The 21,975-nt window shown below is 40.0% G+C and overlaps 2 protein-coding genes across 3 annotated transcripts in view; one reads left to right on the top strand and one right to left on the bottom strand.

Moving 5' to 3' along the window:
* LOC117409039 (pre-mRNA 3'-end-processing factor FIP1) overlaps window positions 1-1,687 on the bottom strand; it is a 60,247-nt gene extending 58,560 nt beyond the window's left edge. The window contains exon 1 of one of the 2 annotated variants that reach the window (XM_034014565.3): window positions 1,341-1,687. In XM_034014565.3, the coding sequence (XP_033870456.1) occupies window positions 1,341-1,425 (85 nt within the window). In that variant the 5' untranslated portion in view covers window positions 1,426-1,687. The remainder of the gene's footprint in view (window positions 1-1,340) is intronic. The other variant, XM_034014564.3, reaches the window with a different exon arrangement.
* A 599-nt stretch (window positions 1,688-2,286) lies between these two features.
* LOC117408661 (sec1 family domain-containing protein 2) overlaps window positions 2,287-21,975 on the top strand; it is a 208,588-nt gene continuing 188,899 nt past the window's right edge. Inside the window, exons 1-2 of the mRNA XM_034013856.3 lie at window positions 2,287-3,233; window positions 4,129-4,297. Coding sequence (XP_033869747.3) covers window positions 2,420-3,233; window positions 4,129-4,297 — 983 coding nt within the window. The 5' untranslated portion in view covers window positions 2,287-2,419. The remainder of the gene's footprint in view (window positions 3,234-4,128; window positions 4,298-21,975) is intronic.

The following is a 21,975-nucleotide window of genomic DNA, read 5'->3' as shown; positions in this document are numbered from 1 at the left end:
GCAGGGGCTGGCATAAAAGGCCCCATAGGCTAACACTGGATTCACAGGAAGTACCTGGACTAAGAGAAGGGGCAGAAAATGATTAAACAATGTTGTATTTCTGCTGGCAGACTTTTGGGTTATTTGAGGGGAGGCTGCAAGCTCCTCTGGGCACAGTGTTGTGTACACTGTATCGAATAAAGAATTGCCATCCCGGACCACACCATTCCTGAAAAGCTGGTATAAGAAGTGGGATGGAGTGAACACCGTGGAAAGAAAAGAGAGAGCCAGAGGAGAGAAGGACATGGGCCAACACACCACTACTGAATGGGTGGAGGTTGGCGGCAGTGGGAGGCGCTTTCCAAGAGTGGCCCCCTTTCTGCCCCGATAACCTGGGGAGCTGTACCCAGAGGGAGTGAAGCTCAGGCTGCAACGCCACCTGCGTAAACCAGGGGACAGCCTGGCCAGCCTAGGGAGGAGGTGAGCAGTATGCTGTTGCTGCTCCTTTTGCAGGTTGTCGCCCTTTTTGGGGCAGTAGCGGCTGGAGACGGTGCTGCTCCTGCTGGAGCTGCAGCCAGCAGGTTCACCTGCGTGCACGGTGCCCGACAGGTGACTCTGGTATCAGCACGTCCACTTGGGATATTAAGGCTGCGCCGTTGTGGTCAGCTTTTGCCTACAGCAACACCATCCTGCAGCTACGCGTGAGAGACAGAGCCTGCAGGGGCTGCCACAGAAAGGCTATGTGGCAGGGCAAAAGCCTGCTGCTGTAAATAGTGAGTGTGGGAACACCAGCGCTGTTTCCTTGGCAGGGGATGCAGGGGACGCAGAGATGGGGCGGTCAATTACTATACAATGTTATATTTCTGTTGGTGGGCTTTGGGTTATATAAGGGGAGACTGCGAGCTCCTCGGGGCAGTGTTGGGGTCCCCAACGTGGGGAAACATGTGTGTGTGTTGCAAGCCCGTTGTATCCAATAAAGAATTTCCGTTCCGGACCGAGGACAGTCTCCTGTCTGATCTATTCAAAATACGATTCCTGAAAATCTGCTACGCTACTGTATGAAAGAACAGTCATTTTATAATACCCAAACCTTCAATAAATTGATTTCAGTAGATATACTGGTAAACAGTACTAAGATCATTTGGCAACTAGTTAAGTGTTTAGTTGTGTAATACTCAGAAAAACGTTATTTTCGTAAGCTTGTAAAGCAGCGGTACTAATCTGTAAATACAAAGAACAGGCCCACATGCGCAGCAGGTTTGTCTTTAAGAGCTCCATAGTTCATTCAAACTTAATGCATGGAATGCACAAGACATTTTAGAAACCTTAAAAAATACCTGTATCTAGTACAAAACACATACCCCCATAAAGCCATTCTTCCTCTTCGTCTCCTGCTTCTGCACTTGTATCAGTCACCATCGACTTATCCGCTTCTTCAGCAGACATTTTTTTTCAAAGCAGGGTGATTTTTTTGTAAACGTCTCTTGTTTATTACACTTTTTGATTGTTTTTATAAAGCTGTTTTCTGTAAAAGTTTCAATTAGAGCTCAATATAAATTCAAATTATGATTTAACCCATCAAGAACTGTTGAAAATCGTTAAGCCCCAACACGTTTTCAGACAGAGACCTTTCACCTTTCACCCGCCAGTGATACAGCGAGGAAGGAACGCGCTTCTGCTCCACAGGAAATGCTCTGCCATTGGTCAAACCTGTGAATGTGCAAAAGTATATAGTACTGCAGCTTTTGCACGGGATGTCTAATTCTGTGTGATATAATATTACATTCTGTATTAGCGAAATAACTAAAAACTACGCTCAAATAATTTGCATATTTCTGCAGTTTGTGATGATACTAATTTTGCCAGTTATTGTACTGACAATACAATAGCTATACTGCCATACACATTCAAACTATTTAACAGCTCTACACACAATAATATACATATAATTTATATAAAAGATTCCAGGTTAAAATGAATGACAGATCAAAATGGGTTGTAATTTTTAATGCCATAGATGTGTAATGTTAAATGCCAAATAAAATATAAGATTTTGGAATTGTCTTCCGTGTGTGTTAAACAAGCATTTGAACAACTGACTTGAACTTCAAGAGCAGCTATTATGTATGAAAGCAACATTTCTCGCCCTATTTTCAAATATAACATGAAACAAACGTCTCCAAATAGAGGGATGCTGTCTCTCGCCTGTCTTTTCTCTTAACATCTCTCCCTACTCCATTCAAAGCACTGCTGTACTGAAAAGCTCGGGAGTGTTTCTAAATACGTCATATTTGTGCGACTGGTGAAAGCACGTCACCTATAAAGAGACACGTTCTTGTGTTTTAGTTCTCAAGTCTGACACTTGTATAGGTATTTTTTCTATCTGCTTTAAAAGCAAAATTCTTTTAGTCACTTTTTAAAAAGCTTGACGTGTGAAAACATGTCAATTTCCATCGGACTTGCCTCCTTTACTCAGCAGGCATGGGACAAAGTGCTGTCAAAAGTAAAGAAAGCAGTTGTTTTCATGGACGATAGATGTGCTGAAAGTTTGCATTGGAATGGGGGAGCACAGAGACTGTTTGAAGCAGGGGCTCAGAATGTAAAACCGTTTTCCAGTTTCGAAGCCGGGGGTGCAAAACAACCAAAAGCTGTTTTTGTTGTAAGCACTCTATTAAAAGGCAGAACGGCAGACGTAGTTAAAGACATCATCGGCCTCAGCTCATTCCAGTATTGCGTTGTGTTCACTACTGTTGCTCACTCCATTCATCTTTTAGCTAACAATGCCAGCCCCGAAATGGAAGGTAGGCGCGTTTTTGAGCAGTTTGAGGAAAAGATTTGTGAATGGATGGGCGACATGAATTACACTGCCGAAGTAATGCATGTCCCGTTGTTTTTGGCTCCTGTATCCCCTCATCTGCATATTGCACCTGCCTTTGGAAGTGTGTTTCCCCTGGTATCTCAGGATCTGGATCAGATAAACACCAGTCGTCCAGACAAAAAGAAATTCGGAAGCCTTGCAGACGTGGATCTGTATTCTCTGCCACCTGAGCTGCAGATACAGATCAAATCCCTTGCTTCTGGGTTGAACTCGATGTTCGATTTTTTACACGTGAGAGAAGAGTGTTTTGCTGTGGGACCCACAAGTCGAATCATTGCAGGGGAACTGGCAAACCACCCTCAAGCGAAGAACAGAAGAAAGACAGCGCAACACAAAGCTTCAGTAGTGTTCATTGACAGAACACTTGATTTGACAGGTAAGCCAAACACAGTCTTAAAATCACTCTGGACCACCGGATGTTATTGTGAGTGGCGTTGCCACTGGTCTTACTAGCTTTTTAAAAACAGTTTCACTACCAAATTCCACATGGCTCCGATAATTCTGTAGTTGTAGTTCTTTTTATAGCTCAAACACATTATGCACTATGTACTCTGGCTGAAAGAAGTGTGCAGAGGAAGTGTGTCGAATGTTAAACAATCACCGAAATATGATACCTGGGTGAATGTTTACTTAAGTCTTCCACAATGTATCCTTCTGGGCTCTTTGCTTTCTCAGAAACCAATCACTGTTGGCTTGCCAGTTTGTTTATGTCACCTAAGGTGATTTCCCTCTTTGATGCTTCCCAGCCACTGTGTCATTGTGAACAAAGGAGCCATCCTTCTGCTACAGTCTGCAGCAGCATGGGGTTACAAATGTCCGTATGTTTTAGCTCCTAGCAGTAAAACAAAACACTATTATTTCCAACATGTGAAGGTAAATAATAGTTATTTTTTAATGTAAATGTGGGCCACTAGAGAGTCATGTATAGTCTGTGCTGCATTTCCTTGTGCTCTATTTAATTAAGCAATGAAAAAGGTTGTTGTCTCAAACCAAATTATATATATATATATATATATATATATATATATATATATATATATTAAATGATATGATAACTGCAAAATTATATATTATCCCCCCTCCCCACACCCAAAGTATAAACTAAATCTTCAAAATATTCCTGGAACCTATGTGTGGTCTTGTTGATTGTTCCTGTTACCCTATCCTCAATGGCATGGTAAAAGGTAGTGTGATTATGAGAATTCGGTCTACTGCAGTATTATATTCTAATGTCTTTTACCCTATTTTTCTGATTCCATGGTTAATAATAGGAGCTGTTGGTCATCACGGTGACAATCTGGTAGAGAAGATTCTGTCGGCTCTGCCTGAGCTGTTGGGACACAACAATGATGTGATGGTGGATATGCTGGAACTCACTTCCCTTCAGAAGAATGAAGACTCTTACAAAATGATTGCACCAGGTCATTTAGCACAGCCAAAGTAAGCCTCATAATAACTTACTCCCCCCCCCCCCCCATTATCACAAAGTGTGAAACTAATTAGCATTCACACTGCAATGTTACTTAAACATATGTTAAAAGTATAGGAACAACTATAGTAAATTGCAGATCTCTATTACTTGAGTCAAATCATGCTTTGAATCTCCATGTTATGGCGCTACATACTGTACTAAATTAGCCAAATACACCAAAATTGGCTAACATAATACCTATTGCACTGACCGAGCACAGCGTCAATTACTAGAGGTGCTCCACAAAGTGGGAATTAGGATTATAAATTTGATCTGTTCATCAAATTCATCAATGTGAGCTATTGAACAACTCCTGTGTTTTCAAGTTAGTTTCTAAAGGTTTATTTGTATCTAGAATTGTATTTCTTTAAGCAGGTATCCTCAGAGTTGGTCAAAAGCAGAGGATGTCTAGTAACCCCCCAGATGTGGACTAGTTTGTGCCAAGGAAAGGCGGTAAATTCAAAATGAAATGCGATGTTGTGACCAGAGAAGGCGCTTTTGTGCATGATTTATAAACAACCAACCGGGTGTAAATAACTTATTTTGTTGTACCTTCTTGTTTACAAAGCATTTCGTCCTTGAGTGATATGTATTTGCATACATATCTTCAAATGCACCGTTCAAAGCATCCATTTTTTAAGAGTCGACGATTATGTTTTGTATTTTCATCCGTCCCCAATTTGGTTTGAGTTTGAAATTTTGCAGAAGATCCCAATGTCCTGTAACAAAATCGGAGGACCTCTGAGAATATTATCTGGGATAAAAATAAATGGACAGTTCACACAGGACTACATTTCACCGATGTCGGTAAAAATTTCGAAACCACCTGCTTAGGTGGTGATTTTTAGTCCTGTGCGAAGTAGGCTTTTCCCAATAAATTTGACGAAATCTTTATCATGACCCAAACTATCCTTACATGTCCACCTTTTAGTTTTTTATCAATTAAAACATGGTGGCAAGTCTATGGATCCAATTTTGGTTGATATTATATTCCGACTTGAAGTATTAATGGCGGCTAGTAGTATTGTGTTACTTGAACTTTACTAATGTAAAGAGGTTTGTTAGTGGTCAAAGAAAACCACTCTGAAGGACAGCTGCTTTCAAGCTGAAGATGCTAGCTGTCAACTTCATAGGTGATTGATGAGCAATCTGGTTATAATTGAATGGGAGTTTCTACAGAGAGACTCCTTATTTGTCTCTCTCAGCAGGGGGTCACTGTGGAGCAACTACCTCTACACGAGGCAGACCGTCATGGCCCAGCTATTGCAAAGTAATTTCCACAGCTGCACAAGCAGAAAGAAAAATGTTCAGCCTCAGCATGTCTAGTCCTTCATGTCTCCTTAGAACCTTGAGGTGTTTCCATGAACAACAAACTCTTGGCTGGAACTCTGTGAGGGTGAAATAGAAAATACAAGGTTACCAGGCCACCAACTGTCTTTGAGTGAAAAGTTTTTTTTTTTTCTGGCTTTTGCCAATGAAACCAAGCCTTTGATCAACTTGAGGAACATGACTAATAATACTTGCTGGAGTTGGACAACACATTTCCTCTAAGTAACCTACAAATGCTTAGGAAATGATTTGCTTTTGTCAACATTTTTGGGCGGCTAAACCAATATCGAAGCTGCTGGTAAAAGTGCCTGGGAACGGAGCTTGAGTGGTATTGCTTTAGACTCAAATAACAAAAAAACTATTGTGCCTGACTGTGAAAAAATACTTAAAGAACAAGTTCAAATCTGCAGACCAGATTTTATTGAAAAGGCTCTATTTAAATATATGCTGCAAACAAAAAAATGCATGATGTTTCCATTCACTAAAGCCACAAATAGTACTATGTTTAGAAAGATACTTATTATAGAAGCTTTTACTTTTTCAGTCTAGATTAATTCTTGTGAGCCAGCCTGTGGATAACCACAAATAAACCAAGCAAATGATAGTATAGAATATTTGTGATCGATTCTCAACCGTGCATGAATTGTCCAGTTTTTTCTAAGGTAAATGGCACATACAGGTCACAAAATGAAAACAGTTGTCACTCAAAGAAATTTGATGGACTGTCAAGTCCCTTCATGGGAGGCCATACTCACACACTTTGTTTTATAGGGTACGTCTAAGAACATTCTTAAGGATGACTGAACCTGGTTTTAAGGTATTTTCTCCTGACAGGTTCTTGTAAAAATGGTAGAAGTCAATATACACTAGGAGTGCTTTTTAGGACTGCCTATAAAAATAGCAATTTTACCTAAGATATTCATTCAAACGTGTATTAGTTTTAGTGTGGTTGATACGGTAACTCTTGATTTAAAGTTGCATGAAAATACCTAGGATGTTGAATTGATGCATACTGATATAGTAAGTATGTATAGTACTTCATGTCTCTTGTTTGCGTTTTTGTATTATGTTTCAGTCACTGGACCCACCTCTTTTTCTGCAGTTGCCAAATGATTCTGTTTCATGTACTGGTAGCTGAAATAGCTTGGCACAGTCTGCAGCACTTGTCTTTTATCAAAACCATTGATACTGGAGTGGAATGGCACAGTGCACATGGGAAGTGGGTACACCGGTTCAGTGGTTGTTGGAATCATAGGACTGTCAATGGGGTCTGGGATCAGACTCGTTGTACTGATGCAGTGACTTCTCTGAGATTTGTTGGCTTTGGCATTAGGTCATGGTCCTTAATGTCTGGCTGAGCAATTTCTGTGATTGGCATTGGAAGTAGGGGGAGCTGGGAGAGAGAACACAACGGCTAACAGCTGACCCAGTAGCAGATATGGCAGAGTTTGTAGCTACTTCAGTTTCTTAATAAACATTTGTCTTGGGTTAAAGTGAACAATCCCATATTCACATTTGTTTATTGTGCTGCATGTATTGGAATGGGAATGGCAAGAAATCACTAAACACAAGGCACCATATTACACTAGTTTTTAATGAACTCCTTTTGAAAAAGTGGAATTAAGTTGCTGTTCTATTGATTTGCCAAAACCTTGAGATTGAGAGGAACGGTAGTTCCTAGCGACAAGTTATCAATGAGAACGGCCAGAGATTCTCTATCAGCAAGGATAGTTTACATGTCTTCAGGCTATTGGCTCAACAAAAGTAAATCAGCCAGAACCACCATTTTACTTTTAATTTGTAGTTCCCAACACTCTTAGGTGAAATGTAGAAAAAAAAGTCAATACCTGTTATACAGTAAGAGAAATAAGTCACCAAAGTAAGGTAAAAAAATGACCTTCTCCTCCTTTTTTTCCCTTTTTTTTTTGCAGACCCCAGGGAGTTTTATCTACGCATATGTATATTACAAGACATCCGAGTTTAATGACAATGAACTTGTTTTGTCAACATGGAAATGAACTAGGGAATGCACTTATTGTGATGTATATATCATTTATATTAAATGTTTTGTTTATTTTTTAAAATGTAACATTTGCATGCAAAAAATATATTTTTGTATAATATAAATATAAAAAAGGTCTAGCATTCATGGGGTTGTGTTATACTGTCAGTACTACACGATTAATTAAGAAAACAAATGTTTTTGCTAATTGTAATCATATTGGTCTGCTTTTAAGAATCAACTGCTTATAAGAATCAAATCAGCTCCCTCGCTATAAGGCTCTTAGTTATAACGCGCCTCCAGCATGTCCCTCAATTCCCTATACTATTGATTCATGCAATATTTCTACAGTAAATACAGTACCGGTGGTGTTCAAACTGTAAAATTCTCAGTCTAACTTCCATTTGTCTTTCCCTTTTGATACAGTATCTGAACTGAAGAAAAGCTGCGCTGGCACTTTATAAAACATACATCTTATTAAACATTTGTTTTATAACTAAATAAATATTAGGCCTATTACGTGGTTATCTTTCCTAATGTATTTACTTTTTTGCCACGAGAGGAGCTGTGGCTTTTTCTGGGAGACGAGACTCTTCAGCTTCGCTTCAGCTCCGCTCCGGCAGCCGAACCTGGGGCGAGCCCATTCCCTCTTCCCCTCACCCGACCCGCTCTCCTTCTCGTACTTTGTTTGCTTGTCTGTCGCTTCGAACTGAACTCCTGACTGCTGTTTAGTCAGGCTATTTATAGTTTAAAAACTGCTAATAAAATGATCCATGAGTGGATCATTTTTTTTTTTTGTAAAAAATATAGCGTTGATTACATGGTGCTTTATGCATGGTTAATTCACTGAAAGTTACATTTTTGCTTCACTATATATGCATTATAGAGAGGGAGTTATTTTATTTAGTATTTGTCAGATGTGTCTTGTTATGTATCCCGCAGCGCCCCCCACCCCCTCCCCCATTTATTTTCACTCCAACTACATAACCGCTACACAGATTCACATCTTAACCCTTTCAACAGACTAGGCTACTATTTAAATTTAACCTATCCAAACAGCAATACATTGCCTCAATATAGGATGAACAATTTTGCTATTCTCGTAATGTGTGTGTTATCCATTAAGTGGAAATATAAAAAAACACAAGCCAATTTTCAGTGGGCACTTTTGATAACTTGGTGTTTTTCACATTTCCAGTGTTTTTTTTGTTTCAGATTTATAATACAGTTTAGTTAAAGTACATAAATGTTTATCAAACATTCACTGTTATATATAGAGTGTTTCTTCAGCATATTTCAGGTTTAAGCTACAGTAAATTCTGCATGACCTTGCTAATCTTTGTTGTCAACGCATTTTGATGAGTGAACATCTTTCAGCCATATAGTATTACTGAGCTGTCTCGGAGACATTAAAGAAATTCTTTAAAATACCCATTCACACAGCACGAAATTGCACAATCTGTGTCGGTATAATACCGTCATAACCCTGTCACAGGAATCCTGTGAGTACAACTTTCAAGCCTGTCAGTAAGCAGATCATTTTCATGGCAATGGTTGTATCCACGCTCACACATCATGCTGGCTATTTGCCCATAAATTACAGCATCACACACGGTGCCTTCCAGTTGTGAATTCACCTCCTCATCAGTCCATAAAGTTAACAATTCCTTAACTTCTTCCGGTGTCCAATTACTACCTCGCTCTTGATCAGCCATTGTATTTGAAAAAAAATGAAAGCACGTTACACCAACGACAAAAAGACCCAACACGTCCGGTATACAGTCACGTGGGATGGTGACTTTCAATCCACGCCCACTGTATAAAATATGACAGCTCTGTGACGGTATAGGCAATTCATACAGACCAAAATTCTGCATCAGTACTAGTTCTGAGACGTCATAATTAGTCTGTGTGAAAGGGGTAAGCTTGGTGAGCCAGGTCTCTGCAGTGAAGTAATCTGTAAATAATGACAATTTTGCTGATGATTGAAAATGCGTTATGTGCAATTAGACTCATTTTGTGAGACCCCAGGACTGAGAATGTTGACAGCAGAAATGCCCTATGAATACCAGCTGGGGGTATCATTATTGTGAAAAAAGGGGGAAAATGTGTTCAGAATTGGTTTATTTCTTTGCAACTTTTTTTAGTATCTTACAAGAAAAAGTTTTATTTTTTGTCACTAATATCTTTCCAGAATAATACTTTCACATGCAATTACAGTATGACTAAGGTACAACTTGAATGGCTGTTTTTGAGTGCTTTGGCTTTGCTTTTCCTGTTTTAAGCTAAGACGGTCAGGTGTCATTTGGACACCATACTGTGGTTTCCTGCTAGCCTTACTGCAGAAATTACTGCATTTATGTAAGTGATATAATAGGTAGCAGATGGGGTAACTCGCCAATGCACAGCAAAAAGCTGTGATGATCTTTTTCATGAGTCGTTGGCTTAGAATATACCAGGTGTTTGAGGCATGGATTAAATTAAAGCTGCATTGAACATTTCTATTCTGAGGATTCTTTGTATTCAATCTGCAGGACTAATGTGATATCACACTTATTTTAAATTGAAACAGTCACACAGTGGAACGACATGTGTCGAGCACATCATCTCTAAACGCCCTTGTCTGTCCCCTGAGAAACCTTAAAAGTTTCACCAATGATTCATACACACACACACACATTCTGGTTCTTATACAAAACTCCAGGGATTTCCACATTTTCTTGATGTTTGAGGTACCAGTATATTTTTGTCTATTGTATGGGGGACTTTAAAACTATCAATGCAAGAGTGGGAGTGTATTTACTCCTTTTCTGGAAATAGGCAATAAGACCCCGTTCACACTACTGTGCTGGCCCAGGACCGCCTCGGGGGCTGCCTCAGGGGCACCGCATATTTAGGTCTGTAACCCTGTTTACATTTGCAGTTTAAGGTGCCTTTGCACATTCAAACATGTGACTGAAAAGCAAGCCTAAAATGTGGCAAATTGCTGTGTGTGTTAGCCTGCACTCAGAATGGAAGCGCTACCAGGATATACAGTAATCCTTGATTTGTAGCAGATGTTTCTATTTAATTTTTTTTTTTTGAAGCAGCACAGTAGCAATTTTATGGCCTATATTATTGACTATTTTGACTTAATGTTATGGTGCATCAACGATTTTAATATTTTAGGATGAGAACAGTATTTTATGTGTGTGTGTAAAAGCAAGCACTTCTGTAGCTATGTATATCGTTGCATGCAAAATAAACAATGATCGCTGAATATGCCAATCACAAGCATTATTGATATCCACAATCCTGCAGTTTTTATATTAATCTCTTAGTTACTAAATAACAGGAAGAAAAGGTAATTGTGACAAATTAAGCTTAATTATGAATGCACTGCAGCTTGTATATTATGAGAAATAAACAACCTGAATGTTAACCCGCTAGATTTTAATTTAATGTTTTTATGATGTTGTATGATGTAGAAATAATTACCGTTCAATATTGATCCACTGCTGTCTTGGCTAACCGAGCATTCACCTTTCAATTTACCTTTCACACGCATAGGAGTTGGTGTAGGAGTACCGAGTGATGTAACCAAATTGGTCATGTGATCTGAAAAGGCCTTAAGTCTGCTTTCCGTTCATATATATGTAAAGGCCCTGGGCCGCCTTAAATCGCAAGTGTGAATGGGAGTAAAGCAATGGCTTTGAAAACATGCTCTGTTTTCTTAGCAAAGACAACAAGTATCACTACTTTTGTATAACTGAAAGACTTTAGCACATTCAGATACAAAACCATGGTATCCAAAATGTTTCACTTACAAGTTAAAGCATTTTCCTATGAGACAAGAGAGAATAGGTAGGTCATAAATAAGTCCCTTCTATCATCCTTTGTCATCAGTCTTTTTGTTTTAACTCTGCTTGTAATCACTTATAGCCTTTTAACTTGCACACTGTGTATAGTGCGTAACATGACAAACCTAGTTTTAAGGTCTAGACTGTAACCTCAGAGCTTTTATCTCTGTATCCAGTAGACTGCATGACATGCTGTATGATTAAACACGGTACCTTGGGGTATTACATGACGTGCCTGATTTCTGCAGTCACCTCATTTATAATACAGTTATTTAGATGGATTATGCAATTGGGGGATGGTAATTACTGTAGGGACTACAATATCGAAAATGTTGTTAGCGTTTTGAGAAATGTTCTCTAAAAATGTCAACAAGCTGATTACAAGATGACTAATACTAAAGTAATACAATAATGATGATGCAAGGAAAACCCACATTTGTATTCATGATGTTTTATAAAGTAGTAATACCAAGTACCATATATAAAAAGTTTAAAAGATGTAAGGAGGGCATTAGTCAGAGAAGCAACCAAGAGGCCAATGGTAACTCTGAAGGAGCTGGAGAGATCCACAGCTGCGATGGGAGAAACCGTCCATGGGACAACTATAACCCGGACGCTCCACAAAGCTGGGCTTTATGGAAGAGTGGCAAGAAGAAAGCCATTGCTGAAAAAAACCCATATCAAATCCCGTTTGGATTTTGCCAAAAGGCACGTGGGAGACACAGCAAACATGTGGGAAAAGGTTCTCTGGTCTGATGAGACCAAAATTGAACTTTTTGGCCTTGGCGCAAAACGCTATGTGTGGCACAAAGCCAACACTGCTCATCACCCTGAGAACACCATCCCCACGGTGAAGCATGGTGGTGACAGCATCATGTTATGGGGATGCTTTTCATCAGCAGGGACTGGGAAACTGGTCAGGATTGAGGACAAGATGGATGGAGCCAAATACAGGGAAATTCTAGAGGAAAACCTGTTTCAGTCTGCAAGAGACCTGGGACTGGGGCGGAGGTTCACCTTCCGCAGGACAATGACCCTAAACACACAGCCAAAGCTACACTGGAGTGGTTTAAAAACAAGAACCTGAATGTCTTAGAATGGCCCAGTCAAAGCCCAGACCTCAATCCGATTGAGAATCTGTGGCAAGACTTGAAAATTGCTGTTCACCAACGGTCCCTATCCAACTTGACAGAGCTTGAGCAATTTTGCCAAGAATGATGGGCAAAAATTGCAGGATCCAGATGTGCAAAGCTGGTAGAGACTTACCCAAAAAGACTCACAGCTGTAATTGCTGCCAAAGGTGCTTCTACCAAGTATTGACTCAGAGGGGTGAATACTTATGCAACCAACAAATGTCTTCTTTTTTTTGGTTTAATTAACTTTTGCGTCGCAATAAAAAATATTTTGCACCTTCAAGGTGTTAAGTATGTTGTGTAAATCAAATGGTAAAAATCCCAATTAAATCCATTTTAATTCCAGGTTGTAACACTACAAAATGTGGAAAAGTCCAAGGGAGGTGAATACTTATGCAAGGCACTGTATATATATTATATAGGAATTGGCAGCAGTGGGAAGTGGCTTCTTTTTGTGAGCAGAGTGTCCTACAGAGATGCTAATGATTGCATGGGCATAATAGTTCTCTCTAACATTAGGAAGAACAGAGGACGTAAGTATGCATGCAGTCTGATGAATAGAATGATCACTAATAAAGTTACATATCCTCAAAAATGCTGCACACTCTTCTAACCTAGCATCGCAGACTAATCCAAGACCCTTTTCATTCACATTACAGCACATGCACAGCAGCCTTTATCAAGTGGTTGTGTGTCAATGGATCACAGTGTAGCCACTGACCTGCCCTAAAAAGTGAGAGGATCAGACAGTTATTCTCTGGAGACAGTGCTAGAGAACTGAGCATACAGTGGCGCTGATTTTTGCTAGGATGGTGGTGTCTTGCTCCTGTTATCACTCTCGAGGTGTCAAGTCCGCTGTGAATTTATACAAAAACAAAAAAAAATTATAGACATTGTACAGTAGGAGGAGTGGTTAAATTAATGACTTGTGTAACAGAAATGGCTATGTGGTGACTTCAGACCAGGAAATGCAGGACACAGTATGGTGAGTGATGAAGCGCTGATGCGCAGTTTATCATGAAACAAAGAGTTAACAAAGCAAAACACAAAACAAACAAAATGGCACGTTGGCCAAAACAAAGCGAACACTAAATAAAACAAGTATCTCGCTGGTGTAAAGCCGGCACGCATAGCAATTGTTAATTCTTTAGTTTCAGTTCTTAATGTCTCGCTCCCTCGTTCCACCTCTGAACACCCAACCCTGAGTGATTCGTACCTCTTTCTATACAGCTGTGCCAGGACTCAATTGCTAATCATTCAGTCTGGCCCCGGCACAGTCTACATGTGAACTAATTGTGCATTACCCATGCTCCAATATAAATATCCATTTTACATCACCCGTGCTACATAACCCCAACTATACCAAATACACCCAGGGGCGGGGGGTACACCATCACACTTGTCATAAGCATGCGAAGCATAGTGGCTAGAATGCACTTTTTCTGTAATCGATTAATGCAATGTTTTAAATTGCTGGAGGGTGGAAAACAAACGTTATCTCAAAATAGATGGATTGTACTTCTCTTCGTCTCATTTGGAGTCCAATAACATTTTGACCTGAAACTTCCTGTACTTTGCTGCTGTCAATTAAAAAAATAAAATAGTTATATGTTAGTGCATATCAACTGTTTCCGTTACTTGTAGCATTTTTTTTTTGCAAATTATGTTTGTAATAAACCTTAAATAAATAAATTAACATTGGAAAAATCAGGAAGCCTATCAGTATTGAAAGTGGTAAATAAATATATTGGGCCCTATTTAGCAACATTCACAAACCCCTAAGCAATCACAAAACATGTTTGCAGACAGTTAGCGCACCAAAATCAGCCACACTTGTAGGCAAACAGACTTTGCCCACCTATGTGATTTAGCAACCGTGTTTTAATGCCCACCCAGAAAGTCAGTGTTAGCGCTGGACATGGGTTGAACTTTAGGGGCTTGTCCTCATTTACATACGATTGATTTCCATTACACGAGAGTAGATGTTAAAACTTCATGCTGATTTGAACTCTGCTCTCGCCAAGATAAGCACCAACTAAGACGTAGCTTTACAGTAAACTAATGTGATCCATCTGTGTCTCCATCCATTTGCGCTTCCTTCCATATGATGATGTAGATATCTTTCTGTCTGGTGTTGATGGCTGAAGTGTAATGCTGGCTCCAGGGATCAGCTTATTGCCTCCCTAGCGCATCAGCACACACAACGGCTGCGATGCTGGCTCCGGGGATCAACCACAGTGCGATCTCCCCAGCGCATCAGCATGACAACCGTCTGGATTGAGCTAAGTAGGGTACATCTCTGGGGTTTTCAAGTGGGCACCTTCCATCCTTGGTGTTTCGTCGACTAGCCCACGACACCTCAAGAGGGCTCGATGGTGATTCTGGCATCCCAGCATCATCCCCCACCGTCCCCCACTCAACTCAGCCCAGCTTACTTACCCATACATCAGCGTTTCTTTCTTTCTATTGTGCTTGAGATCCCCAGCCAGAATCTTTCCGTCTCAACCACAGCCAGTTGCTGCTCCTCTCTGCTGCTTCACATAAGTTCTTCACTGTGTGACGCAACTCTTGGCCACTGAATCCGACATCTCTGAGAAACTGGGTTGTAGAGTGTGCCACAAATCCTCAACAACTCACCTCCACTGGGTAAACACGGAGTCTCCATCCTTGCTGTTCCACCAGTGGTTAGTTGAGCATACCGCAGTTTCTTCCTCTCATACGCCTCATCTACAGCATCCTCCCATGGCATTGTTAACTCTACCAGTTGAACAAGGCGTGCTGATCCAGACCACAAGACAATATCTGGTCGAAGGTTAGTGGTGGCAATCTCAGGTGGAAAAATAAGCCGCTGACCAACATCTGCCAGCATTTTCCAGTGTCTAGCAGCTTCCAGTTGTCCTGGGCGAGGATTGGTTTTAACACATTTTCTTGGTGGTTGCTCTCCTGGGCGGAGGAATGTTGTCTTTTGTGTGTAATGTTTTGATGGAACAGGTGGCAACTTATTGGTCATGTTACGCTTGTCTTCCAATGCTAAGGCCAAACATTGCAGCACCTGGTCATGGCGCCAAGTAAACCATCCTTGGCTAAGAGCCACCTTACATCCTGTCAAAATATGCTTTAATGTTGCAGGTGATGAACACAAAGGACATGAGGGATCCTCTCCTACCCAGAGGTTTAGGTTCTGTGGTGATGGGAGAACATCATATGTTGACCTGATGAGGAAACTGATCCTGCTCTGTTCCATTGACCATAGGTCTTGCCAACCAATCTTGCATTGTTCCACACTCTCCCATCTCATCCATTCTCCCTGCTTGGCCTGGGAAATGGCCTTTATACACCTCATCCTCTTCTCCTGCTTTTGCACCTTGTTTACTACCAGCTTCCTCCGTTGAGCTTGGGCTGCCTTGTGCCATGTAGGAGGAGCTGAACTGACACCAAGACCCCCTCTTCCATGCTGAACTTGCCCCATGATATCACCAATTCGAAGGGCAGCCTTTGAATCCGCCACAGCTTTTTTTGCCGCCCACTTTCTTCCAGTTTTCAACACAGGTGCTGCCTCCCTTATGCATTTGTTGCGTGACTCTATTAATGTCATTTCCAGTCTGACCTTGGCGCGCTTAAACTCCTCGGTTAGAGCCGAGACTGGTAGCTGCAGTATTCCTTTACCATAAAGTCCCACTCTGCTGAGGCAGCGTGGAACTCCCAACTGTTTCCTGATATATGAACTGATTAAAGCTTCCAGCTTCTCTACTGTTGTCAAAGAAACCTCGTGCACAGTTAGTGGCCACAGCAACCTCGGCAGTAGACCAAACTGAAAGCACCAGAATTTTAGTTTGCCTGGTAAAACGCTGCTGTCTATGCTCTTCAACCCTTCCACTGCTTGTTGTCTAACTTCTCCCACACGAACTGTGTCCTTTAGATCCCCGTTGTACCATCTCCCAAGACTCTTCACTGGCTTCTCAGACACTGTTGGTATTGCCTCACCATTAATGAACGTTTTATCTACTACTTTACCTTTAATTGTGGAGATGCTCCTTGATTTAGTGGGCTTGAATTGCATTCGTGCCCATTCGATGTTATTGGTTAATTTGCCCAATAACCGATTAGTGCAGGCTACTGTTGTAGTCATGGTTGTCATGTCATCCATGTATGCTCGAATTGGTGGTAGTCGCATTCCAGAAGCCAAACGCTCTCCTCCCACTACCCATTTTGATGCCCTAATGATTACTTCCATTGCCATGGTAAAAGCCAGTGGAGAAATGGTGCATCCTGCCATTATTTCAACTTCTAGGCATTACCATGTAGTGCTGAATTCTGAAGTTGAAAAACTGAATTGCAAATCTCTAAAGTAGGCTTTCACAAAATTTGTTATTGTCATCGGTACACTGAAAAAATCAAAAGAAGTTCATGTGGCACTGAACCATATGCATTAGCCAAATCCAGGAATGTCACATGGAGCACCTTCCTCTCCTTTTTAGCTGATTGATTTTGTTGCCAGATCACATTGATGTGTTCTGAGCATCCTGGGAAACCTGGCATGCCCGCTTTTTGTATTGAAGTGTCAATGAAGCAGTTCTTTAATAGGCAAGCTGACAATCTCTGAGCAATAATGCTGAAGAAAATCTTGCCTTCTTCGTTTAATAGGGAAATAGGGCAAAACTGACTGATGCTTGTAGAATCTTTTTCTTTAGGTATAAAGACTCCACCTGTTCGGCGCCATGCTCTTGGTACAACCTTTTTTCCCATGCCACTTTCATCAATTTCCACAGGATTCGTAGAACTCCTGAAGCACTCTTGTACACTCTGTACGGAACTCCATTAGGCCCTGGATGATGAAGCCCTTGTTTTTTTCACAGCTTGCTCTACTTCTTTCCACTTAGGTGCACAGTCCTCCATTTGGTATTCTGGTGGGATGTCTGAAGGAATTGACATAGGCTCCTGCCTTTTTGAGTCTGTATGTGTTTCCTCCAAATATCTCTCCAACTCAAACTTAGATGCTTTTAGTGTGTGTGGCAATGTGCCCCGCCCCTGTGTGCATTTGTGTTAAGTGTTGTATGTTGCGTGCGTGTGTTAATGTTGGTGTATAGAGATTGGTACACGGGATATAAACGGGTCTGTGTTTCACGTGTATTTAAAAAGGTAGATTTGTATTTAGGCACGAGGAGGGCACAAATCACTTCACGTGCTGGTTAAATGTAACGGGGTTGCACAGAATTAATTCACGTGCTGGGATTCAAGTGAATAATTAATTAGTAATTGAATCCCAGCACAACAGTATATATAGATGCACATTTTCATTCAGTCGGGGTTAGGTGTTCGGTGAGTGGAGAACGGGATTGGAGCGGAGGTAAATGTTAATGAAAAGAGTAAGAATTAGTAGTTGTTTTCACTCACCGTGTTTGTTTGTTTGTCTCTCCGTGCACCGTTTGTTAAGTGTTAGTTCGTTTTGTTTGTCTGTTTATTTTGGCTACAAGTGCCGTGTCCTGTTTTTGTGTTCAAACCTTTTATTTTCTGTGCTGTTTTATTAAATGCTGAGCGAAACCATTCGCTCAGCTCCACCAAACTCCAAGTCTCTGTCTGTTTATTTCCTGCATCTGGTCTGACACCACCCACTCCGGCCGTCTTTGTGACAGTGTGCCATTCTTCTCACTGGTGAATAACTTCTTTACAAATGTAGCAATTTAGCAAACCATCAACAGTGTTAGCTTTTGCTTTTCAATTGACATGTGAAAACCAGATCTAAACTGCACACATTACATGGTCGACTATAAATACCGGTGAAACTACCAGGGAAGCAGGTAAAGAAATGAAAGAAATTTGGAGTGCGCACTGGATTTCTGCGTGGCCAGACAAAGAGAGAGGAGGAGGTTTTGAAAACATTGAAAGTTGGCAACACCAACTGTAAAGCCATAAATATTTGCCGTAACACCCATAAAACATATTTTGCTCCAGAAATGTAGGCTATCTGTTGCAATATACGAAGTATGTATTGTTAGTGGAATTTGATTTTGTGCCAAAAATGTTTTTCATACATGAAAAACGCATAATAAAAGGCTTGCAAATAGTTATGGCTTTACAGTATACTGCAGACATGAGCCAGTTGGCTGTGCAGTGCAAGATGTACCTGCAGCTTTAGTAAAGCGGGCAGGAGAATTCATCTATTTCCCTGTCTCTCATGAGCAGCTATGCACACCAACACAGAATAGGCACCTCTACATAAATCGTAAGGGGACCTATTCTATCAACATGCAAGACGTGTGTATGCAAACCATACTGGCTCCGCTCATGACTCGTTTATCCTCGCTAATTCGCAGGTGGCAGCTGCGTTTCAGTGGGATGACAGTCTGAGAGGCTGATTGATGGGACAATGGGTATTCACTGAAGCGGTGGCTACTGACACTGCTGCTCAACCCCACGACCCCTGCCGAACAGAGGTATAATCATGCCTTTAAATGTGCTCGTACTGTAATTGAACGAACATTTGGAATCCTCAAAATGTAATTCTGATGTTTGGATGTCTCTGGGGGAAGACTACAGTACCGGTGCTCCTCAGAAGGTTTAGCAATATCATCCTGGCTGGTTGTGTTTTACATAACATAGCTGTCCATAATGGATGTTGAACTTACAGAGGAAAGATTACAGGGTTTGAGGGAAGCAGATGCTGAACTTGAAGCCCCAGCAGTGGAGGTTGCAGATGCTACACGTGCCAGGCAGGTCAGACAAAGCCTTATATATTCCTTTTTTTATTTCGTAAGTATTCACTCTCCACCTCCAGGCTGCTAAAAATAAAAAATTATAGCCTTACTTGGAATGCTGAACATTTTGCGCTCCTTCTTTTTTGGGGTTTCAAAATGCCACCTGTTCACTATCGTAGTTGCAAAGGTGCTCTTAAAAGGAAAGTGGAAATCCTTATTGGTTGTAAACTTACTCCCCCCACTGGGTTTTGATTGGCTGGGCGCATGACTCGCTATCACGGCGGTTTGCTAACGCTGTCATTTTTGCCTTATCGAAAGTAGGGCCCATAGTGTTTAAAATGTATATAATTTCTCCTAAATCGTCATATAATTAATATTGAAAATCAAAAAGAAAAAAAGTTTTAAAACGACTAAACCTGCAGTCAAAAATAAGTGGTTAACTCAGAATTTCCTGTGGGAGACGCTAATATAAATGTGCACAGGAAATATCAGTGACAATATTAATAGTGCAGGTGGAAAAACAGCTGGAATTTACAGATTGACCATGAGGCCCTTTTTAATGAATCAGAAATATTTCTATTCATATTTTTTAACTGTAGTATAAACCAAAAACATATGTGAAAACACAGCTTTACTAATAATACTGGGTTTGAGCACACCTGTCAGTAGGGTCCAGTGAAACAAGTACAGTATTTAGTTTTAAAAATGAGCTGAGCTTATAAACATTTGTATCCATACAAAAAAAGGAGGTGCAACAGAATAACATATAATCATGAACACATGATTGATGATCAGGTATTCACAGCTTAGCACAATATATTTATTTTTTTAACACACTGATTACAAGTACCAATTTATTGAAATATTTTTGACTTGTGTTGTTAAACACTGACGTGAAATTAATATTTCCTGTGAGTAAATCTGCAAGGGAGAGGGGAAAAAAGTTATATATTCCAGCCATTTGAATAGTAAGACCTGGGCTATCAGCCTGTCACCAGGCTTCTATCACTGGGCCGCCTTACACATAAATCAAACTGTATCCTCTACAAGCTTGAGCCCCAGCCAAAATACACAGACATGGTTAAGTCTACAGCAGATCACACTATCACAGCAGCCTGAGGTTTTGGTGTATAGACAGGAAATGTGTTTTTACTTGCTTGGATAAACATTATGCCCTTTGTAACGGTCAGACTTTGTGGGTTTCTCTTTGTGCATTTGCAAATTGTGTTCCAGTAAAATCAATGGCTCAACAATCTTTTTCTTTGCATCAGATCAACTTCATTCCTACTGATTTTTATTCTTGCTTATATAAGTAATTTTGAAGGAGGCACTGTGTAGGATCACTTTTCACAAATGGGTCAATTGCAACAAACTTGTAGATTTAGTATGGAGCTGCATACTAAGTTGCGGATTAGCTAATACGGTACTATCTCAGGATCATCCTCAGCTGCGTACTAACTTGGTACCAATTGCAATGAAAAAAGATGAGGACCAAAGTTGGGGACTAGCTCATCCCCAGCTTTAGTATGAGTTCAGGATTAAGCAATTTATTGTAGTGTGCTACCAAACAGGAACTGTTTTCGTTACAAGATCGAATTATTTTTTTATTTTTTTATTTTTTAAGAAACCTAATATAATGAATGTTTTAAATTTACATTTTTTTAACTTAAAAAAAATATGTACAGAAATGTATTTACGCATGAAAGTAAATACTAAGACTGAGTTGCATAAGAATATTTTCCCATTTTCTTAAACCAAATTCACATGTTTAATCTAATAAACACCTCCAAAAATAATGAAGCTGCATTAGAGGATAAACTAAACTTTGATTAGTACTCAATTATTTAATGAACACAAAAAATGAATGCATTCGTTTAGGACCAAAGGTGTATTGTAGACTATAAAAGGTGTAAATCAAATCAGCAATGCTAATTACATATTTCAGGTATAGCCTTAAGGTATAGCCTTAAGGTAAAAGCTTAATTTCTCAGTACATCCATACGAAGGTAATGATGGCAAGTAGTCGTGTGCAAAATGATACAATGGAGCAAAAACTTTATTTCATAGAGTGTATAAAAGATTTTATTGAAACTGGAGGATGGCCGAAAGGATTTCACAGCAATTCTTTAGCACACAACTGCATGGAATACACTGTAAGCATAATTAATGCTGCTTCCCTGAGAGACAGCCAGGTACAGCAGCAAATTAAAAAAATCTGTGGAAGAGGCTGAAAGTAGAGACACTGGAAAGTCGAGACACTGGAAAGTCGTACTGGAATTATTATTATTATTATTATTATTATTATTATTATTATTATTATTATTATTGTTAAAATAGGCCTATGTATAGTTGAATAAGGATGAAAGTGGTTTTGTTGCAAATGTTTTGACACTTTTTTTTTTTTTCCCCTAGAAGATTTCAAATAATCTTATATAATTTTATGGTTAATAGTTCCATTTCATCAAAATTAGCAATACATTTTGGGATTTTTCATATTTGTTCCAGTTAATATGATACCACAAGTCTTTAGTCTACAGAAATTTCTGGACTAACTTAGCAACGTGTTTTAGTATCCTAGTCTAGAGGGCAACAGCAGTTACTATGGGTTCGTTGCAATTGAGAACATTTTTAATACGCACCTGGGGGACC

Source organism: Acipenser ruthenus, chromosome 2 (genome assembly GCF_902713425.1).
Source record: "Acipenser ruthenus chromosome 2, fAciRut3.2 maternal haplotype, whole genome shotgun sequence".
In the NCBI taxonomy this organism is placed as follows: domain Eukaryota; kingdom Metazoa; phylum Chordata; class Actinopteri; order Acipenseriformes; family Acipenseridae; genus Acipenser; species Acipenser ruthenus.
The sequence above is the reverse complement of the archived record's forward strand: the minus strand, read 5'-3'. Positions and strand labels throughout refer to the sequence as shown.